General features: G+C 40.2%; 1 protein-coding gene across 8 annotated transcripts in view; it reads right to left on the bottom strand.

The window, feature by feature from the left end:
- The window catches only part of AKAP9 (A-kinase anchoring protein 9), a 114,724-nt gene extending 101,661 nt beyond the window's left edge, over positions 1–13,063 (bottom strand). For 4 of the 8 annotated variants that reach the window (XM_017817685.1, XM_017817684.1, XM_017817682.1 and 1 more), the window contains exon 1: positions 12,648–12,885. In XM_017817685.1, coding sequence (XP_017673174.1) covers positions 12,648–12,695 — 48 coding nt within the window. In that variant the 5' untranslated portion in view covers positions 12,696–12,885. Of the gene's footprint in view, positions 1–12,647; positions 12,887–13,002 lie in introns of those variants that run through there. The other 4 variants (XM_017817683.1, XM_017817686.1, XM_017817688.1 and 1 more) reach the window with 2 other exon arrangements.
- Between the last annotated feature and the right edge of the window lie 5,746 nt (positions 13,064–18,809).

Below are 18,809 nucleotides of genomic sequence, written 5' to 3'. Positions count from 1 at the left end.
TCCATCTGCCCGGAGGGGTTCCCTGACCGGGAATCGAACTCGGGCCATGGCGGTGAGAGCGCCGCATCCTAACCACTAGACCATCAGGGGGCCCCTATCAAACAGTATCTGCCATGGTTTCAACACCTGAGGAACATTACAGGCCATCAGCTGGGCTTTGCTTCAACAGTCTGAGCATAGCAGTCCAGATAATTTTCTTCCCACCTTGCAGTCCACCTACCCAAGCCACCTATCTCCAGCTTAGTTACAAATCACCTGTAAGAGATCACATCAAATGCCTTCCTAACGAGGTAAACAATGTCCCCATCTGCTCAGACACTCAGTTCACCATAGAAGATAACTGACTTGCCTTTGATAAATTCCATTTATGCTCTTGCCCTTCACGTGCCTCAGTACGGATTCCAGGAGGATCTGAAATAATCTTCCCAGAGACTGCGGCCAGGCTGACTTTCCAATAGATCCCCAGATCCTCCTTCTCACCCTCCTTGAAGATGGATCTGATGTTTGGTTTTTTTCCCTTGCTTAATTTGAAATCTCTAATGACAATGACCTTTTAAAGATGAGGAAAGAAATAGCCTTGTAACAGCAGCATCCAGCTTCTGCGGGATGCTGATAGTGCTGTAAATGTGTATACATCAAAATTACTGAACTGGTCCTCTGCTTGACCTTCTGTACAGTAGATAATGCTTTCACTCCTCCAATTCTGCCATTAAACTCAGGGACCTGGGAAGCCCAAGGACAGTCTTTATCATCAAAGAGGCAAAAAACCTGCTCGAGTGTTGCTTCTGTGTCCTTTTGTACCAGATCATTTTGAATTCTAAGTCTCTTCGCTGTGTTTGCCATCTACTTCAGTTTAGTACTGTCTACATATACCCACGCATTCTTTCCACCGCTAATAATGTAAATACTGAGTGACACAGGCTTTGTGAAAGACTGAAAGACCACCTACTTTGAGAGTAAGCCATTAAAACAAATAATGCTTAGTACAGCTTTTTATTTGGTTGTAGCCAGGAAATGATGGTTGTACCTAGACCAAGTCTTTAGTTTGCTTATAAGACCATGTCAAAGAGTATCAAAAATTTTAACACTTTCAGTAAGTTCTGCTTGGATCAGTGCTAGTTACCTAAAGGTGGTTTCGTATTAACAGTTGTGCAGATCCCCAAGGACCTAAATGTTGACAATTCATTTAGAGAAGTCTGTTCTGTTTAAAGAGCAATCTTTGCCAGTCTTTTGAGACTTTCTAATATATGCAGAGTCTTACTGATGACTGCAGCCTTGGTTACAGTGTAGCTTCCAGGGGGCCAGGGTTGGGGATAATCAGCTGCTTCTCAAAAATCATGAATACTGATCAGAATCCTACAACAAAAATCCTGATACGTCTAAAGAAAACCATAGCAGGCAACTGCTGCTTTCTGTGGGATCCTAATCAATATGTTATTCCAGGTCCCATAGTTCATTCTTCCACAACACACTGGAAATAATCAAATGCAAATTAGAATTAATTAACTTAAAAAACCTACCATTTCTAGAGCACTTGGTCTATATATTAAATAAGGAAGAAGAGTTTATTAGATATTGGCTGAAAAGGGCTGAAGAGAGTATTTTTTGATGTTAGAAAAAGCATTGACTATCAATTTACTTTGAAACTCTATGTACTGCTTATATTGCCAATTCATGTAAATTTAACATTTCCTTCCAAGAGGAAACCACTTTAGTTGTATTTATGTAGCATACCCCTAGATTTTTTCCCTCCACACTGTGTCCTCTTTAGTAAAAATGTAGCTATGACAGAGATATTTAAAGATCAAAAATTGAGAAAAAACCCTTAACAGGTAGACAGAATATATTAAGGCACGGCAAGACCTGAAGAGTTAATTTCTCATTAACCAAGAAGTCTGAAAGAAAAAGGTACCTTTAGAATGAACAGACAATGTCTAAATAAGACTTTTTAATAATGAGCAGAAGATTATAATTTTTTTCAAGTAGACAAAGGAACTGATGAAGAGTCTGAGAGGTTACATCTTTGGCAAGAAGACACTCAACTGTTCAGATACAGATCAATAGTCTGAATTCAGTTTAAGCTGAGCAGGAACTAACAGCCACTCCTTGTTAATAAACTGAAGCAATGTGATGATTTCCATCCAGTTGTCAATGCAATCTTTTCACACACATGATGTTGAGTTTTCAAAAGTAGTTTGGAGAATTTCAATACATTTTAAGGAGATTATTCATAGGCATTCTGGCCATCTCTGTGTTTCAACTCTGTATAGAAACTGAACAAAGCTTAAATCTTCATTTTAAAAAATGTTTTTGGGGTTTGATCTTTTTTTAATAAATTGTAAAATACTGTAGAACAAGTCAAACTCAGTTGTGCTTCATCACTTTCCCACATTGTTTATGCCACTTTTACATTAATTCATACCATGTGGGACTGAAGAGAGTGAGAATAAAGCCTCCGAACTCTGCAGCTTGTGAGAGACAGCTCTGCAAGAAGCAGAGCAGACATAAGGAGAGAACCAACTGCATGAATTTCATGCTCAGTGTGCAAGGCTTGACAGGCTTGTACCATTTTGACAGGCTTTTATTACTTTTTACATGCTTCTGAATAATGAGAAAAGCGAACTCACAAAGACACTGATACTGCTCACAAAACTGCAGACTTACCAGTGGACTTTTTTTTTTTTTCTGAATAAAGCTAAATTGAATTCCAGGAATATATTCCAAATAATGAAGAAAATCTAATACATCCCTCTTTGAGGAGTGTTGTATCAGGACTTCCCTTATTTCTTTTAACATAGCAAACTAGGCTAGTCAAGAGAGTGTATGACTGAACACACCAAGATAGGGTTTTCTTAGCATTGTTACCTGTACTAGTAAGCCATTTCTCCTATACACCTTTTAATTGAAAACATATGTTCTCAATATACATTTATATATATAGAGAGAGAGATATTTTTATCTATCTATCTATCTATATATGCAAATGTATGGTTTTAATGTTAAATTTTATACCCCCCTTAGGAAATCTAAATGGATTCAGGAATATTTAAATATTTTCCCCTTGTTTTGTGGTTGGATACTGGAGGTTTCTTCAGAGAGAAGAGTTTGATGACAATTAAAAAGTTTAGCAAATAAAACCAGGATGAAGGGATAACAGCCTACCAGTGAAGTCAGATTTGAATCAAGTCTTGTGTAATTTACACTGCTTATTCTCTGGAACACCTATTTTATCAATATTTGCACACAAACATACTCAGTCCCAGGATGCCATCTACACCATCTCTTCAACTCCACCGATCTTCCTGGATCTTTTGCTTGCTATTGTTGTTTTAGAGATATGCTGTATTTTTGCCATGGCAGTAGTTTTCAAATCTAGGCTTTCCTCTGAAAATAGCACAAAAATGCTATATATTCTCTTTAACATTATTATCTCCAATTGTGGAGAATCTTAAAATTTCTTCATGTTGTGAGATTTAAAAGCATGGTCCAAAAGACCATCTCTTCTTTGTTTTGTGATGATGCTACAACTTAGGGTTTTTACAACTGTGATTTGATCACTCCCCCACTATCCTAAACTTAGTGTTAGGTTTCCAGAGTCTCACATTCTTTTGCTCAGCTGACAACTACTGAATTTGTTCCATCTGGAAGCCTGTTGGGGCTCCTTTTCAGAAGAGGAGGGAAGCAGGAGAACTGACTCCATACTTCCAAGAAACTAAGAATTCTAAGAAACATTTTTATTCATTCCTCTGTCTTTTGTCCACTGGTTGTAGGAAAGGTAGTTTATAATATAAAATGTTGGCTTCTCAAGAAATCATGAAATCATTGTTTCTTTCAAGAAACAGGAACACCAGGACCATCAACGTGATATGGCATGCCAGCACTTCACAGTCAATAGAATATGTCTCATTGTCATAAAATTCAACATCTACTTTATGTTTCAGTATGGCAGTCAAAAGACTGCAATTATCAGCTGTGTTTCAGTGAACTGTGGTGTACTTATCTTTTCAAATTCAAAATGACATATTAGGTTGTATTAGTAACAAAATTATTTTGAAACAAATAGAGAGAAATACCTTGAAATCCCTCTCTATAGGGCAGATATTTAAGTCAGAGCTTCCACTCCATAAATTAGGATTCCCAACAATTGTGTTACTACTATATAATCTTATATTGCAATATAAGGTAGGACAACCTACTTTTTCTTTTGTCCTCATTTCCATCAGATTTTTCCCTATTCCAAACTCTAAAATGCTAGAGTAACCACACATTATTCTGCAGTTAATACCTTTGTACATCAATATTTAAAAGCAATCTGTTGTTTCGGTATTTTCTATGGGGAAAAAACCCACAGGATTTTCTGGCAACACCTACATATGCCAAAAGGTCCAATGTGCTTCCCCTGGAGTATCAGATACACTTTACTGAAAGTTCTTTAGAAAGAATTTGTGGTGGTGATCAAGCTGATTTCCAAATCAGTATAAACAAACAAACTTGTCTACAATCTGTTATAACTGAGGGAAACAAATATTGCAGTCATCTCTGTTTTGCTATTGCAACACCCAGACTAAAAAAATAAGTAGTTGGAAAGCAGACCATAGAAATGAGGGAGAGACTAGTTCTAAAATGAAAAAAGTCCTGCAAGTAGGCAAAGAGCAACTTTGTGCTTTCATTTTTGTAATTCCTTTTCCTTACGCAAGGAGCAATTTTAAATTGCATTTTTACAATGCAATTCCTTGCTTTTGCAGGGCTACTAACAATACTGTGTTGACAGTTCTCTATATGATGAAATTAATGTGAAATTCACGGGCATCTTGGATTAAAGAACAATTCTCCCTAAACTGGCAAAATAACAAAGGTTATCTGAAGTGATATTTCTCTGCATTCTCAGAAGAAAGCAAGTATGAGTTTGAGCTCATTCTACCTTGCATCACTATTGTAAGGTAGACAGCTACTTTAAAGCTTTGAACAAAAATGTTATTATCAATATACCTTTAAAATCGATAATCAAACTCTGTATTAAAAGCAAGAACAGATCTCTGAAATGAGGGAAATGGAGATCAAAACACAGATATGGAAAAAAAACAGAGAACACACTTGGAAACAGGAAGAGTTCTAGTAGTGCCAACTGAAAAGAGATTTGAAATCCTAAATTTCAACTCAAGTACTATTTTTTTATTTACAAAGACCCAATAGAGTCCACAAAAAACTTGAACACATGATAAAAAAAAAATATAACTTTCTTTTTATTTTTTCAAAGCAAAAAAAGAACAATGAGTAAACTGCAAAGAGCTGGTAGTTCTATTACCCTCAAAGGAAAAATTAGCCTAGTCGTACCAATTTTTCTGCTACAGAAGGTGTCTTGAAAATGGTTTCACAGATAACCTTTCTGTTGGATCTCTCATCCAAGCTTATGTACCACTCCAGTAGCAATCAATTATCTAGATAAAAGTTATGTACATCTCAAATGTATAAAATTTTTTTTTCTACAATAAAATGAAGATATCCACCGTTTTGAACAAAAACAAATACATGGACAACAAGCTAAACACCTCACACTTTGTTTCTCACTTCTACTCAATTTCTGCTCTATCTGCTTTTACTCAAACAGTTTTAAAACCACATGTTTTCTCTGTAAGATGCTGTTCAGTCCTTGTATCTGCAACTTCCTCTGCAAGACAAAAATCAGCTTTTAAGCTTAGTCATGTTCATAATCAAACTATACACAGGCAATTCCACATACCTTCTATTATTTGCATTTAAAATTGACAGAGATGCAAATGAGAGTAGATTGAAGCCTATAAAAGAAGAGAAGCCAAAATCCACAAGTTCAGAAGGACCTACAAAAAAAAATAGCTAAGCAATACAACAGAGGAATGCCTAGGAATTAGATACAGGTTTATAAGGATCGTCCTGTGCAAGAAAAAGGGCTTCTTCAAATAAAATGTTCTTCATTATAGCATTTTTTCATAGTTTCACTGCACTCTCCTGCTTTGTTACAAACAAAGAGATTAGGCTCTGTTGAGCCAAAACTCACCCACACTCATCCAGGAAACTCTTAAGAGATCCAATTGCTTCCTCTCCTGTCCACTAATACACACCAGCATCTTCAAATATAACTCAGCATGACTCCCATTCTGTGAACTTTTAACTCAAAAAGCTGCTTTCCTCCATAATTTATGAAGAGTGACAGCAATGACTAGGGCTTTATGATGAAATAAGCACTTCGTGATATGGCAAATATGACTTCTTATTTTAAGAGAAAAGAAGACTAAGAAAATGCAGACTAAAAGGGAAATTCTTGCTTCCTTGATTTTGTCTAATGACTTTTGTTCAAGTTATTTGAGGCAGACAGAGAATAAGCAAAATGAACTGTTTACACTTGAAATCAGAAGATGATGTGTTAGTAGCCCGGCTCTCTAATGAAATATAATATTTAGATCTATTTAATTTGACTTCTGTGATGAAAAACTCTTAAGAACCACTGAGATACCGCTTTTTTTCCTTTTCACATAAATTACAGGTAGCTTAAAAGGACCGTGTTTTACAAACAGTCTATATTTTGAGTTCTTATGGGAGTTTTAAATTGGAGCTTTAATCACTGTTTCACATAACTATTCTATGCTTTGCTTAAGTATTTTATTTCAAAAAAACCCAAATCAACACCTTTCCTTGAGAATTCCAAAACTGCTCAGTGTGAAGAGGCCAGAGATCATAGAATCGACCGGGTTGGAAAAGACCTCCGAGATCATCCAGTCCAACCCTTGATCCAACACCACCATGTACTAGACCATGGCACTAAGTGCCACATCCAGTCTCATCTTAAAAACCTCCAGGGACGGTGAGTCCACCACCTCCCTGGGCAGCCCATTCCAATATCTAAATACTCTCTCTGTAAAAATTTTTTTCCTAATATTCAACCTAAACCTCTTCTGGCACAGCTCAAGACCATGCCCTCTTGTCCTATTGGTGGTTGCCGGGAGTAGAGACCGATGCCCACCTGGCTACAACCCCCTTTTAGGTAGTTATAGAGTAATGAGGTCTCCCCTGAAGCCTCTTGTTCTCCAGGCTAAACAACCCCAGCTCCCTCAGCCTCTCCTCATAGGACTTGTGCTTGAGTCCCTTCACCAGCCTTGTTGCTCTTCTTTGGACCTGCTCCAGCACCTCAATATCCTTCCTGAACTGAGGGGCCCAGAACTGGACACAGTACTTGAGGTGTGGCCTCATCAGCGCTGTGTACAGGTGGCCAAGAAGGCCAGTGGCATCCTGGCCTGTATCAGGAACAGTGTGGCCAGCAGGATCAGGGAAGTGTGCCACCTGGGCACACTGCTGGCTCATGTTCAGCTTCCTGTTGATCCAAACTCCCAGGTCCCTTTCTGCCTGGCTGCTCTCCAGCCACTCTGTCCCCAGCCTGTAGTGCTGCAGGGGGTTGTTGTGGTCAAAGTGCAGGACCCGGCACTTGGCCTTGTTGAACCTCATCCCATTGGAATCAGACCATCTCTCCAGCTTGTCCAGGTCCCTCTGAAGAGCCCTCCTGCCCTCCAGCAGATCAACACGCCCCCCCCCCCCCCAGCTTGGTGTCATCTGCAAATTTGCTAATGGTGGACTCAATTCCCTTATCCAGATCATCAATAAAGATATTAAATAGAACTGGGTCCAACACTGATCCCTGGGGGACACCACTAGTGACCGGTCGCCAACTGGATGCAGCACCGTTCCCCACCACTCTCTGGGCCCGGCCATCGAGCCAGTTCCTACCCCAGCACAGAGTGCTCCTGTCCAAGCTGTGGGTTGCCAGCTTTTTCAGGAGTATGCTGTGGGAGATGGTGTCAGAGGCTTTGCTGAAATCCAGATAGACCACATCCACAGCCTTCCCCTCATCCACCAGGCAGGTCACCTGGTCATAAAAGGAGATCACGCTGGTTAGACAGGACCTGCCCTTCCTAAACCTGTGCTGGCTGGGTCTGATCCCTTGTCCATCCTGTAGGTGCTGTGTGATTGCACTGAGGATGATCTGCTCCATAACCTTGCCAGGCACTGAGGTCAGGCTGACGGGCCTGTAGTTTCCTGGGTCCTCCTTGCAGCCCTTCTTGTGGATTGGCATGACATTTGCCAACTTCCAATCATCTGGGACCTCCACAGTGAGCCAGGACTGTTGGTAGATGATGGAGAGCTGCTTGGAGAGCTCTTCTGCCAGCTCCCTCATCACCCTAGATGGATCCCATCTGGTCCCATAGACTTGTGATGAGCAGGCAAAATCTTTTTCTACCCTCAAAAGAGTAGCATGTAAAGAGCAAACATTCCCAGACTCTTAGACAATGCTATTTTAATAATACATATCATTTTCATCTTCAGCCGCCTGAAATATTTACATGCATGACCAGATCACAAAATAAGCAATTATTTCTTTTTACTATTCAATTTGTCAAGATAACTTCTCCAACTAGTTATACAACCTGTAGTACTTGTCCATTGAGTGTCATTAGAGCTTCCCAAACCAACTTCACTGTTCCATCTGCTCAGTAATTCTCTGCTATAGATCAAAAGCAGTAACACTGCTTATTCTATGCTCGAGTGTTTAACTAAACCAATTCCCTAATTTCTTAAGCTTCACCAACAATGACATAGTTTCTTTGAACAGTGCAACCATGTATTGCAAACATAATAGAAGCTTTGAAAAGACATTAAATTATGCCTTTCTAACCTTAGAACAGAAATCCTAGACCAACCTGGGAGAATTTACAAAGCATGTTACTGTTTTTCCCTTGTTCACTCCTCCCACACAGCTAAGGAGTGTGCCCTTTGCTCAGCAGAAATTTAAACACATATTTAAATACTTTGCAAACCAAATTTCAGTACTGTAAAACGGATCATTCCATAAAACTTGCTATTGATAGCTTCATCTCAATTTTACCAGTTATAATAGCTGTGCCTTTCATGTGTGTCTGTGTGAGGATAAATTAAATCAAAATATTTTTATAAGTTTCAAAAACTTTACATCAAAATACCCTCAGCCATTTTCTTACAAGGGAATATAATCACTGATGATTTTATTCTGAAGATAGAAAATTACTCTATAGTTTTGAAAGTTGATCAAAATGGTGCCACATCCTGATAAGAAAAGCCAGCTCCTAAGCTGCTAAATAAATACATGAAATTAAAATACCCAAGCCAACTACCATAAATAGTATCCTCTGTAATGTTAGATGAGATTTCCACGGAAACTGATACATGCAGGCATGCACACATACTATGTGTCCACATAAATATCATATCAAGTTCTTCAACCACCATCTTCTCTAGTCTTTTTTAAGGCCAGATACATCTACACTATTTGAGACCAGCAACAATATTACAGAATTTCCTTAGCAAGGCACAAAACATATATGATTGATTTCTAATGTCACTTTGTTTTAGGGCTCTGATCAACCTAATAGCATGCATCTGTATTTCTATTGCTGGCACACATCCTCTCCCTTCCAACTTCCATCACAGTCAACCCTGTTTCCCTTAAGTGGCCTTTCTAACAAACAGTTTTATTGCTCCACCATAATCACACCATGATATAAGATGAAGAAATTGCCTGTTTGGAGAGAAGAGAGTTCTGTAAACAAACAGAGAGATCATTTTAATGGGAGGCAGACAGGCGTTTATAGAGGCTGGGTTAATATCCAGCACATTTACCTTGCAGCAAAACAAAATGAATGACTACAGGTCTGGAAAAAGGAACACATAATTTACTGGTTTTAACTTTGTGCCTCTCTTGCCTTTTTGGGCTTGTAACAGACAGAACAACAACATGTGGTGCAACTGCTTCACAATACAGACTTGGTGTAGTCTCCAAAAATCACCAGGTAAACACAAATGTTGGTGAGCTTCCATCAAGAGCTTTTTATTCCATTTTTCAAATGATGTACTGGCAAAGGCTGTGTGTGCTCACACTGAGACCCATTCTGCCAGGCTTGAGTACACTTAGCACCATTCAATGAAGGTAAGATTCACAATGCAGCTTCTTATTTCCAGTAACAATAAAGGAGGACTCAGAAGAAACCAGTTGCAGAAAATCCATTTTTAATACACTTCTCTCTAAAAGAGCTATGTGAAGAGACAGTGTCTTAAGAAGACATCAAGAAAAAGTTCAAAAGCAGATCAAATCACACAAAACAAAAATCCACAGTTTGCCTACTTGACATTATGATGAGAAAACAACCAAATGGTTGCTTTACAGAAAGTTCATATTATTTGATATGCACCTACTGAGATTTGGCAGCACCTACCTTTCAAGAAAAAAACCAAACCAAAAACAAACCAAAGAAGAATGCAAGTCTCAATTTCCAACAATGATGCCACCATTAGCAATGTAGCAGCTGTCTTCATGGCATCTACTAGGGTCGTTTACCATAATCCCAATTACCTACATTCATCCCGAAGTTTATGAAACATCTTATTTACAATTAAAATTTATAATTTCAGGCGAATGGTTTAATGTATTTGCAGTATAGCAATACCTGCACTCTTAGCACAGTAACAACACATACTTAAATACATTTTTCAACTATTTTATTTAAACAACTCTCAAGTGGTTAGGTTCAAAAGTTTTCTGGATGCTTGTTGCCACGGTTCTCAGAAAATATTCACTGGAGCCAAGCATCTTAAGAGATGCACTAATTATGCTACTTGTGAATGTGTTTGAAAAAGAGAAAAGCAGCTACAGGAGCTGCTTCCTTTCTTTGCTAACACAATTTCTTCTTTTCTGCCTTTATCAGTGACTTGCCACTGGAAGATTGTGACCTAGTCTCTACTCTACAGCACGTTTAGTTACATCATTCACATGTAAAAAGAAGGGGTAAATGGTACACAAAACACCAATGAAAAATCTGAAAAATTAACCCTGCTTTTATAGTTTTTTCCCACATAAATCACATATAGTTTTAAAGAGTGATAATTATTTAAACCATGGGAAATGTTTAAAAACATAGAATACTAAAGTCTTCAGTCAAATACTGAACATCATTGGGTTTTTAAGAGCATCATTGGGTTTTAAGCAGAAAAGACTACAACAATAGTGAGACTTACGACAATACTCTTAAAACGCAAAACAAATTAGTAAAGTGGGTACATGTCTTTTCTCAAAGTATGAAGGAGGCCACTGAACTCCTGCTAGAGTCCTAGCCTTTGGTTCAATTTTCAGTAATTGTCATTAGTTTTCTGTGTCAACACGGACAGAAAAATCTAAATTCTCTTGATAAATTCTTCTTTGTGGTTTATAATAATGCCAAATCTACTCCAACCATTTTCTTTGTGAACTACTGCCTAATTTTCCACAGAAGAATTAGCCAATCTGTGTGTGACAGAATGTACTGTCACCAGGATTTAATTTGTCCCAGTGCCTTTTAGGAGTACTGCATAATGTTGTGCAAACACCATTCTTGCACTAAGCGTTTAAAGAACAGGTTTTCCTCTACAAACACACAGCTCTGTCTAGGAGAATTTCCCAATAGACGTTTTGAACCCAAACAGAAACACATTAAGTTACTAATTTTTTCCTAATACAGCAAAATACCTATTCATACTTTGCAGATGAATGATATGTTCTTTTCCATAATCCACATAAATAAATAAGGCAATGATGTTGTTTCATAGTTTCATCTTTAGCTTGTCTTCTTGTTGCTGTACTATTACCTCCTGCCACGTTACATGTATATCTTTAGCATGAATGACCGGCCAACTTCTGAACTCTTATCATTTAGCAACGATTGCAGGAAGGAAACAGATGATACCTGACGCCAAAACACTAATTTTATCTTATTTTCCTACGATGCCATTAATTATCTTATCTCACTGACCACACCAAAGCTTTCTTTGAAGTAAAAAAGAGGTCCTCCTAAAGCATAGTAAGTGGTCTGTTGCCCAGAAGGCAAAACGCTGTTCAGCCGGTGTGTACTGAGCCGTGCTTAAAGAGCAGAAGGATAAGCTCCCCGATTACCACCTGGGTAAGCCCGCAGGGCACCGTCTGAGCCGCCTGACAGCCCTGGGGCGGTGACGGCCGAGCGCAGGTGTGCGGGCACCGGGGCTGCGGCGGCGCCGGCAGGTGACTCACGCACTGCCCGGCATTCCCAGCCCTCCGCACCACTGGAGGCACCGCTAATCCCCTGTCTCCTAAGGCTCTCTCACGGCATTAGCTCCACACTGAGGAACAGCTGTCAGTTTTATACAACTTCCTTAAAGGTTCACAGGGTTTCCCAGGCTTATGAGGCAAACGGGATTCGCGCCTTGGGTGTGAAGGATAAGGAGGTTAACCCCCCTCCTCGGCTCTTCCTCCGCCCGGCGCCGCCGCGGGGGCCGTCCGGGCTGTCATCGCCCGGTCCTGCGAGGGCACCTGTGGCGTGCCCGCTGTCGGGGGCTGCTGTATCGGGCACTCGCACCCACCGCCCGGCGGGAGGGCGGGGGAGCGCGGGGCGCGCAGGGCGGGCGGCACAAAGCGCCTGCTCCGCCCGCGGCTTTGTTCGCGGCGGGGCCCCGCGCCAAGCCCCTGCCGCAGCCCCGCTCCGCCGCCGCACCGCGGCCGGCCCCGCTGACAACCCGCCCCCGTTCTCACCCTGCTGCCTCCCTGCCGCCCCGTCACCACCGCCGCCTCCTCCTCCTCCTACCTTGGCTTTCCCAGCCTCCAGCTTCTTCAGCCGCTCCTCGTCCTCCATGGCGTCTGTGCGGGAGAGCAGGGTGTTAGCGGTAACAGGAGGAGGGGCTCGCCCCGCGCCCTCCCCTCAGCCGGGGCGCACAAGCTCGCTGTCCGGTCCCGTCCCTTCCCGTCCCGTCCCGTGCCGCCTCACAGCGACGACAGCTGCCGTGGCGGGGCCACCGGCGCCGCCATCTTCGGCTCCACGTAAACACGCGGCCGGGGAAAGTGACGTGTGGCCGCCGCTCCTCCTCCCGCCGCCGGTCCCTCCTCCCCGCGCCCCGGCCGCTCCGAGCGCCCTCGTCCGCCGGCGACCCCCGCCCGCCCACCTTGCTATCGGCGGGTCCCGCCGGAGCCGCCGCCGGAGGAGCGGGTCCGCCCCCCTGCAGGGCAGCGGCGAGAGCCGGGGGACAGGCGGACACGGCCGCGGGCACACCCCTCTCCACACCCCCTGCACACCCCTCCGCTCCCGGCGGGCAGAGAGGCGGGGGGTCCCGCTGCCTACAAAAGAACCGCACCCGCGGGGCGCCTCTCGCTCCCTGTGGCTGCGACACGGAGGTTTGAACAGACAGTGCCCGAGTTCTGCTGGCCCGCGAATCCAGCTACGAGGCTGATTCTGACAGTTCTGATTTTCTTGCTCCTGCGAGCGTATCATTAAATTGCAGGGCTCCTAAAACTCGATCTAAAACTCGGCAATACGGCAACAAAGCTCCGGGAGCGTGTGCCGCAGTCTGTGTAACAATGACAACAAAGGATGTGTAGCTCCCGTTTAAATTACTTGGCATGCTCTCCTTGTGCCAGAGGAGCTATGAGAAGTGTGTTAAAATCACAATGGGGAATATGGCACGTGGCAATTAAATGCTAATACAACTTCTATACCCCAGCAAATACAAAGCAATATTCTGAGATGATTTAATAGTCTACTAAATGTATGCCTTGCAAGGCTAGTAGCAATTTATATCACGTGGCCCTATTGTGCTTTTTCTTTCAGTTATTCGTGAAGTCTGTTCCGTTTGTGATGGTGTGATGGATGGTACAGGCTTACACACAAAGGAAAAAAAACACTCGGCAGGAACGTGTACCACCTGCAATGTGATCAGATTCCTTATTCTGCATTTGGAATCTCTCTGCTTTATTAAATGAAAAATCCAAAATCTTTCTGAATTAACTTAGATCTCAGCTTTGCTGATTTTTTGAACACAGTTCATTTAGAATACATTCTTTCCTTGCTTGAATTTTCCAGCAAAGACCAGACACACCCAAAACAGAAAACAAACAAACAAACAAAAAAACAAAACAAAAGAAAACATTATTTGCACAGTATTACTGATTAGGAGCAAGGCAAAAAAAAAAAAATAAAAAAAAATTAGGTGTCCTAGCAGCAGAATTCCACACCCATATTACTGCCAAAGTAAACTAAACCTACAATCCAACATTTTAAAGGATATTTCCATTCCTCCTAAACCAAATTACATTTCATGGAAAAGTCTAAAATCATTTGTTGATCAGTACAGGTAATGTGCATTCCTGTGTTTACAAAACAATGTCCTCAAATGAATACCATTTATGTCAAAACAAACCACCATCCATCATAGGGAATGACAAATGTCTGCATTATATGTTGTTTCATATTTGAAGCAAGCGTATGTTTCAGTTAAAGTTCTCAGACTTTGCCATTTCACTAGAGGAAAAGCATGTTTTATAGAAAAACAGCAAATGAAGATGAGATGAATTAATTAAAGAGGAAATATTTTTATAGAAATACATATTTATTTCAGTTCATTCCTTAAAAATACATTCTCAAGTCAGTAAAATAAAGTAACTCACACAAAGCCTGTACAAATAGAAGTTTTTCCCAGGAACTACAAAGGCCCAGAGACCCCTGAGGGAAAAATAAATCACCTTTTGTGTGTCAATGACATTCCTCTTGGCTATTAGAGGCCACTGTTGCAGAACTAGCTATCAGGTGTCAGTAAAATTTCACACACACAACACTTTCATAGTAATTTCTTTATTGGTAAGTATCCCATTTAGAAGATAATTACAAACTTCCCCAAACCTATAAATACATAGGTTCTTGAGTTAAGAAATGATGGGCCTAGTTTTCCTCTTACTTGCAGATATATCCATGTAATTCTAATGGATTTTAGTTTAACACCTAATTCATGACTATGGAAGTCATGAAAACCAGAGTGACAAACTATAATAGAGTACTGTGGAAATTACTACTAGATAAAATATCTCAGAGAATAATATTTCCATATTCTCTCAACATAAGAAAATCAGGACTTTCTCTCTTAGGAAAAAAAAATCTATACAGTGTGGTTTTCCACTTCAGCTATTTTAATTCCTATTTTGTCATTCATGCAGGGCAAGCTGACTGGAATTCACAACTTGGCTAGCCAATTAAACTCTCAGTTACAGAAAGGCATTAATCTTGTTTGCTTAATTCTCAGAATTGACCGAAAATTTTCGCTTGCCTAAGAATGTAAGATGGTGCCCAAGAGTCAGGCTAACAACTGCTTTAAACATTGATTAATTCTCCAATGCTCATTGAATTCACATAAGTTAAACATGTGTAAACTGCTTTCAACAGTGTAAGTGAAGTGAACCAGATTAACAAGGTAAGAAATACGGATCAGACATTCTTCAAAATAGGAACAACTGGTGTTTTGGCCTAGGCTTATTTTTACATAGAAATAAATTGGTTAATGAAGATGTTCATGCAAAACAACACTGCTTCGAGTATCAGACCTAATTTTTAGTTGTGTTTGTCTGAAGAAGGACAAAGGACTCATCATCTACAGCATTTTCTCTAACGAGACTCCCCATTCTTCCCACCTTTTCTGTTTCCCTTATTAACTGTTCCGTGAAGATATGCCTGATGACTCTCATTGTGGCTCTTTTGCAGACTGTGAAGCCAAAACGTGAAGCCTCAGGACCACACGTGATAGTCACAAAGTTCTGGTTAGGAATTTCAAATTCTGTCATAATCCACTGAAGCCATAATCAGAGGGCTGTCAGATCATAATATGCTGCTGATAAATCACATGTATAAATAGCATGGAAAAATTACAAAATATCACAGGCTTAAACTGCTGGTACAACCTCTTCCAACAGCTAAACTGCACAGATATTGTGTGTTGTCAAGTGTCACAGCTTCAGAAATACCACTTAATAACAAGACTATCCAACTCCAATTTATTTTTCTTCAACAAAAAATTCGTATTAGAATGGAAGACTCCTACATGGACCATGTAAGATTCCCTGATCCATCTTGTAAGAACAAAATATTATCTGACACCAGTAGGTTGTTTTCCTAGCACCAATACAATGACAACACCGCTTCCTGATTTTTTAATTTTAAATTTAAATTTTAAATGTCTGCATTTGGTAAACATAATATGGTAAAGGAGTTGTCTTCCTGCTAATGGATAGGCACCTTCTGATACGTATGTGTAGCAGAGTGGTAGAGAGAAGACTGTCAGCCAGGCAGAAGAAATGCGACACTGATTATGTTGATTATTATGATTAGATTTGTTGCTAATACAGCATCTAAATGTTGTCAATGCACTATATAATATAAGCAGATATAAAGGTTTATAAAATAAGTAGGTTTGGCTAGAAACACAGGTTTACAGTCTTTGGCCTTTCAAAATTCAGAATTATAAATCAACAAAGCATCTATGTAGCTACTTTAGAATTTTATCTCTGTGTTTTACCAGATCTTAGCACTTTTACTCACCCATCTTAAAGTGAGTGTTCCCAGTTTCAAGTGTGGACTTACCCTGCAGGCATTCCTGGAGGGATGTGATGGGAACAGGCTGGGGACAAGGACCAGGGAGCTGCCTGCAAACTCAAGAGGCCAGTTTACCCAGTTAGTCCACTCTTAAGCAGCATTTTATACTCTTGTAGGCCAATGTGTACCAAAGTCAATCCCAATCATCACAGCTCCCCCACCTCTTATATTATACCAGCATCCAGAGTTCCTTCTGCAATTCCCACCTGGTGTTCTTATCTTAAGGCAAATCATAATGTCCACTAGAGACAATGGCAAGGGAGAGGATGTGTGTGTATGTGGGGAGGACACATGCTAAGGCCCGACTATTGCAGTATGCTTAACAGTTCTGCTGTGGAACTAAATCTCCTGTACAAAACCTAGCTGGCAGGATAACACCCTCAATAGTGAACATTAAAGGGATCGAGTGTGAAAATAAGAGAAACCATCTGAGAGATGACCATGCTGAAGGTTTTATTTGATCAGGACATGCCCCTGCTTCCACTGAGCACAGTGGGAGTTCTATGGTTGATTGTATAATCGCACAATGTCAGTAAAGCAGGGCCTCAGTGCGTACCTGTCATAGTGCTGGTAAAACAAACAGATTTGCCTCCACCTCAGTGTGAGCTTGCACAAAGAATATGAGGTTGACTTAATGACTAGCTTACCTCTGCCTTTGCCACAGTCTGTTGTGCCAGCTCTGTCCCCTACCATCTGCTCTGCAGCTGTACTGAGCCTTGGCACTGCAGTTTCCCAGAGTGCTGCTTAGTTGGCATGTTTGCAGCATGCAGGGGATTCAGGTAAAATATGTAAAGCTCCAAATTTCAGAGACCCATTGTAAGTACTACTGAGGGAGGATTATGTTAATTGTCTGATAGCAAGTGCAAAGCAGTTCAAATTTCAGGTAGAACTTGACCTATTGTATTTAGGTAGTCTGACTACATGTTATAAAAATTTTCACCTCAGGGATATTTGAGGTGTGTTACTTATGTTAGGACTATCCTGAACTGTGTTATTTATGTCAGGACTACCTTGAACTGTGTTTTAGAAAGAGACAAATATTCTTTCCTTCAAAGCAGGGCACAACAAATGCCATTGCAGAATAAATAGTGAGGCTTGGTGGTTAAAAAGCAGGTGAGCTAGAGATGTAAGGAAAACATCTTATGCTTTAAAGAGTTTGGTGGGGTTTTTTTGTTGTCATTCTTTCTGTTTTTATTTGCTTGTTTTCTTTTGAAAATCACTGGAGAAGGATGAAAAATTGCTAAATCAGGCAACTATGAATATTATAGAATCAAGGTCCCATGTAACAGCTAAAATTTCTGTTCTCTTATATTTATTTTTTAATGAAAGAAAGTACCAAAGCCTATGAAAAAACATGGGCACTGAAGATGAAAATAAAATGTTCCCACATAAGGAGAAACAGTTTTCCAAAAATGCAATTTTTAACCCGTATCTGCAACTGTGAACTTAGGCAAATCTATATTAACCATCCAAAACAGTGTCCCACCAAGTGTCTGTTTACCATGCATTTTTTCCTAAATTAAATTTTATTTAGTTTTAAGAGGTAACAGAAGAAATCAGATATTGAAGCCTTCCATGTGATCTAGACATTCACTTAATACATGAATAAATGTGGGCTTGCTAACATGCTTCAGTCACACAGTCAAGTCCAACACATGAAAGTGTTTTTCTTGTTTCTAAGACCAAACATATTTCTTGTTTCTAAGATCAAACAGTAAAATAACTTCAACAAAAGTTATAAAGCATGGATCTCTTGCACTATTACAGTAACACACACCTCCTGGAGATGTGTGTCTTTGTTTTCTCAATCCTGGGGTTGTACAGCTTATAGTTTTAGAAATCATAACCTCCACATATCTTTTTTTCCTTATAATTTCATTATTTAAGATAAATACTCTGGTTTTTTTTCTGCTTTGATGTAAATACTGTGGCTAGGAAGAGGCAAGACTCTTTAGCTAAGAAGTTTTGTAAAATTAATAATTTATTCTGCAGGCATAATATATTGTGGAAGGTAATTTAAGTAAGCTTGCAACTAGTACAGCTAATTAATTAAGTGACCCAGTAGCTTCAAATTGGCATTTGATATTTGAGATACCAACAGAAGATGAAGTTCTACCATGAATCAATTATTTGTATCTGATATATGTAGAGCTGTTATAGTACACATTTCTTTATGATTGGTCACAATTGTCCAAGTTTACATAAAGGTTCAGAATATGATTCTCTTATGCCTATTGCAGATGAAGGCATAAAAGTCAACTATTTTCCTACTATTCTGGTATTTTATATGGTCGATTGAGAAGACTTGTGTTATTCATATTTTAGCAAGTTCTCAAA

Source organism: Lepidothrix coronata, unplaced genomic scaffold (genome assembly GCF_001604755.1).
Source record: "Lepidothrix coronata isolate B3197 unplaced genomic scaffold, Lepidothrix_coronata-1.0 Scaffold62, whole genome shotgun sequence".
Classification (NCBI taxonomy): domain Eukaryota; kingdom Metazoa; phylum Chordata; class Aves; order Passeriformes; family Pipridae; genus Lepidothrix; species Lepidothrix coronata.
Note: the sequence above shows the minus strand (reverse complement) of the source record. Positions and strands in the feature narration are given on the sequence as shown.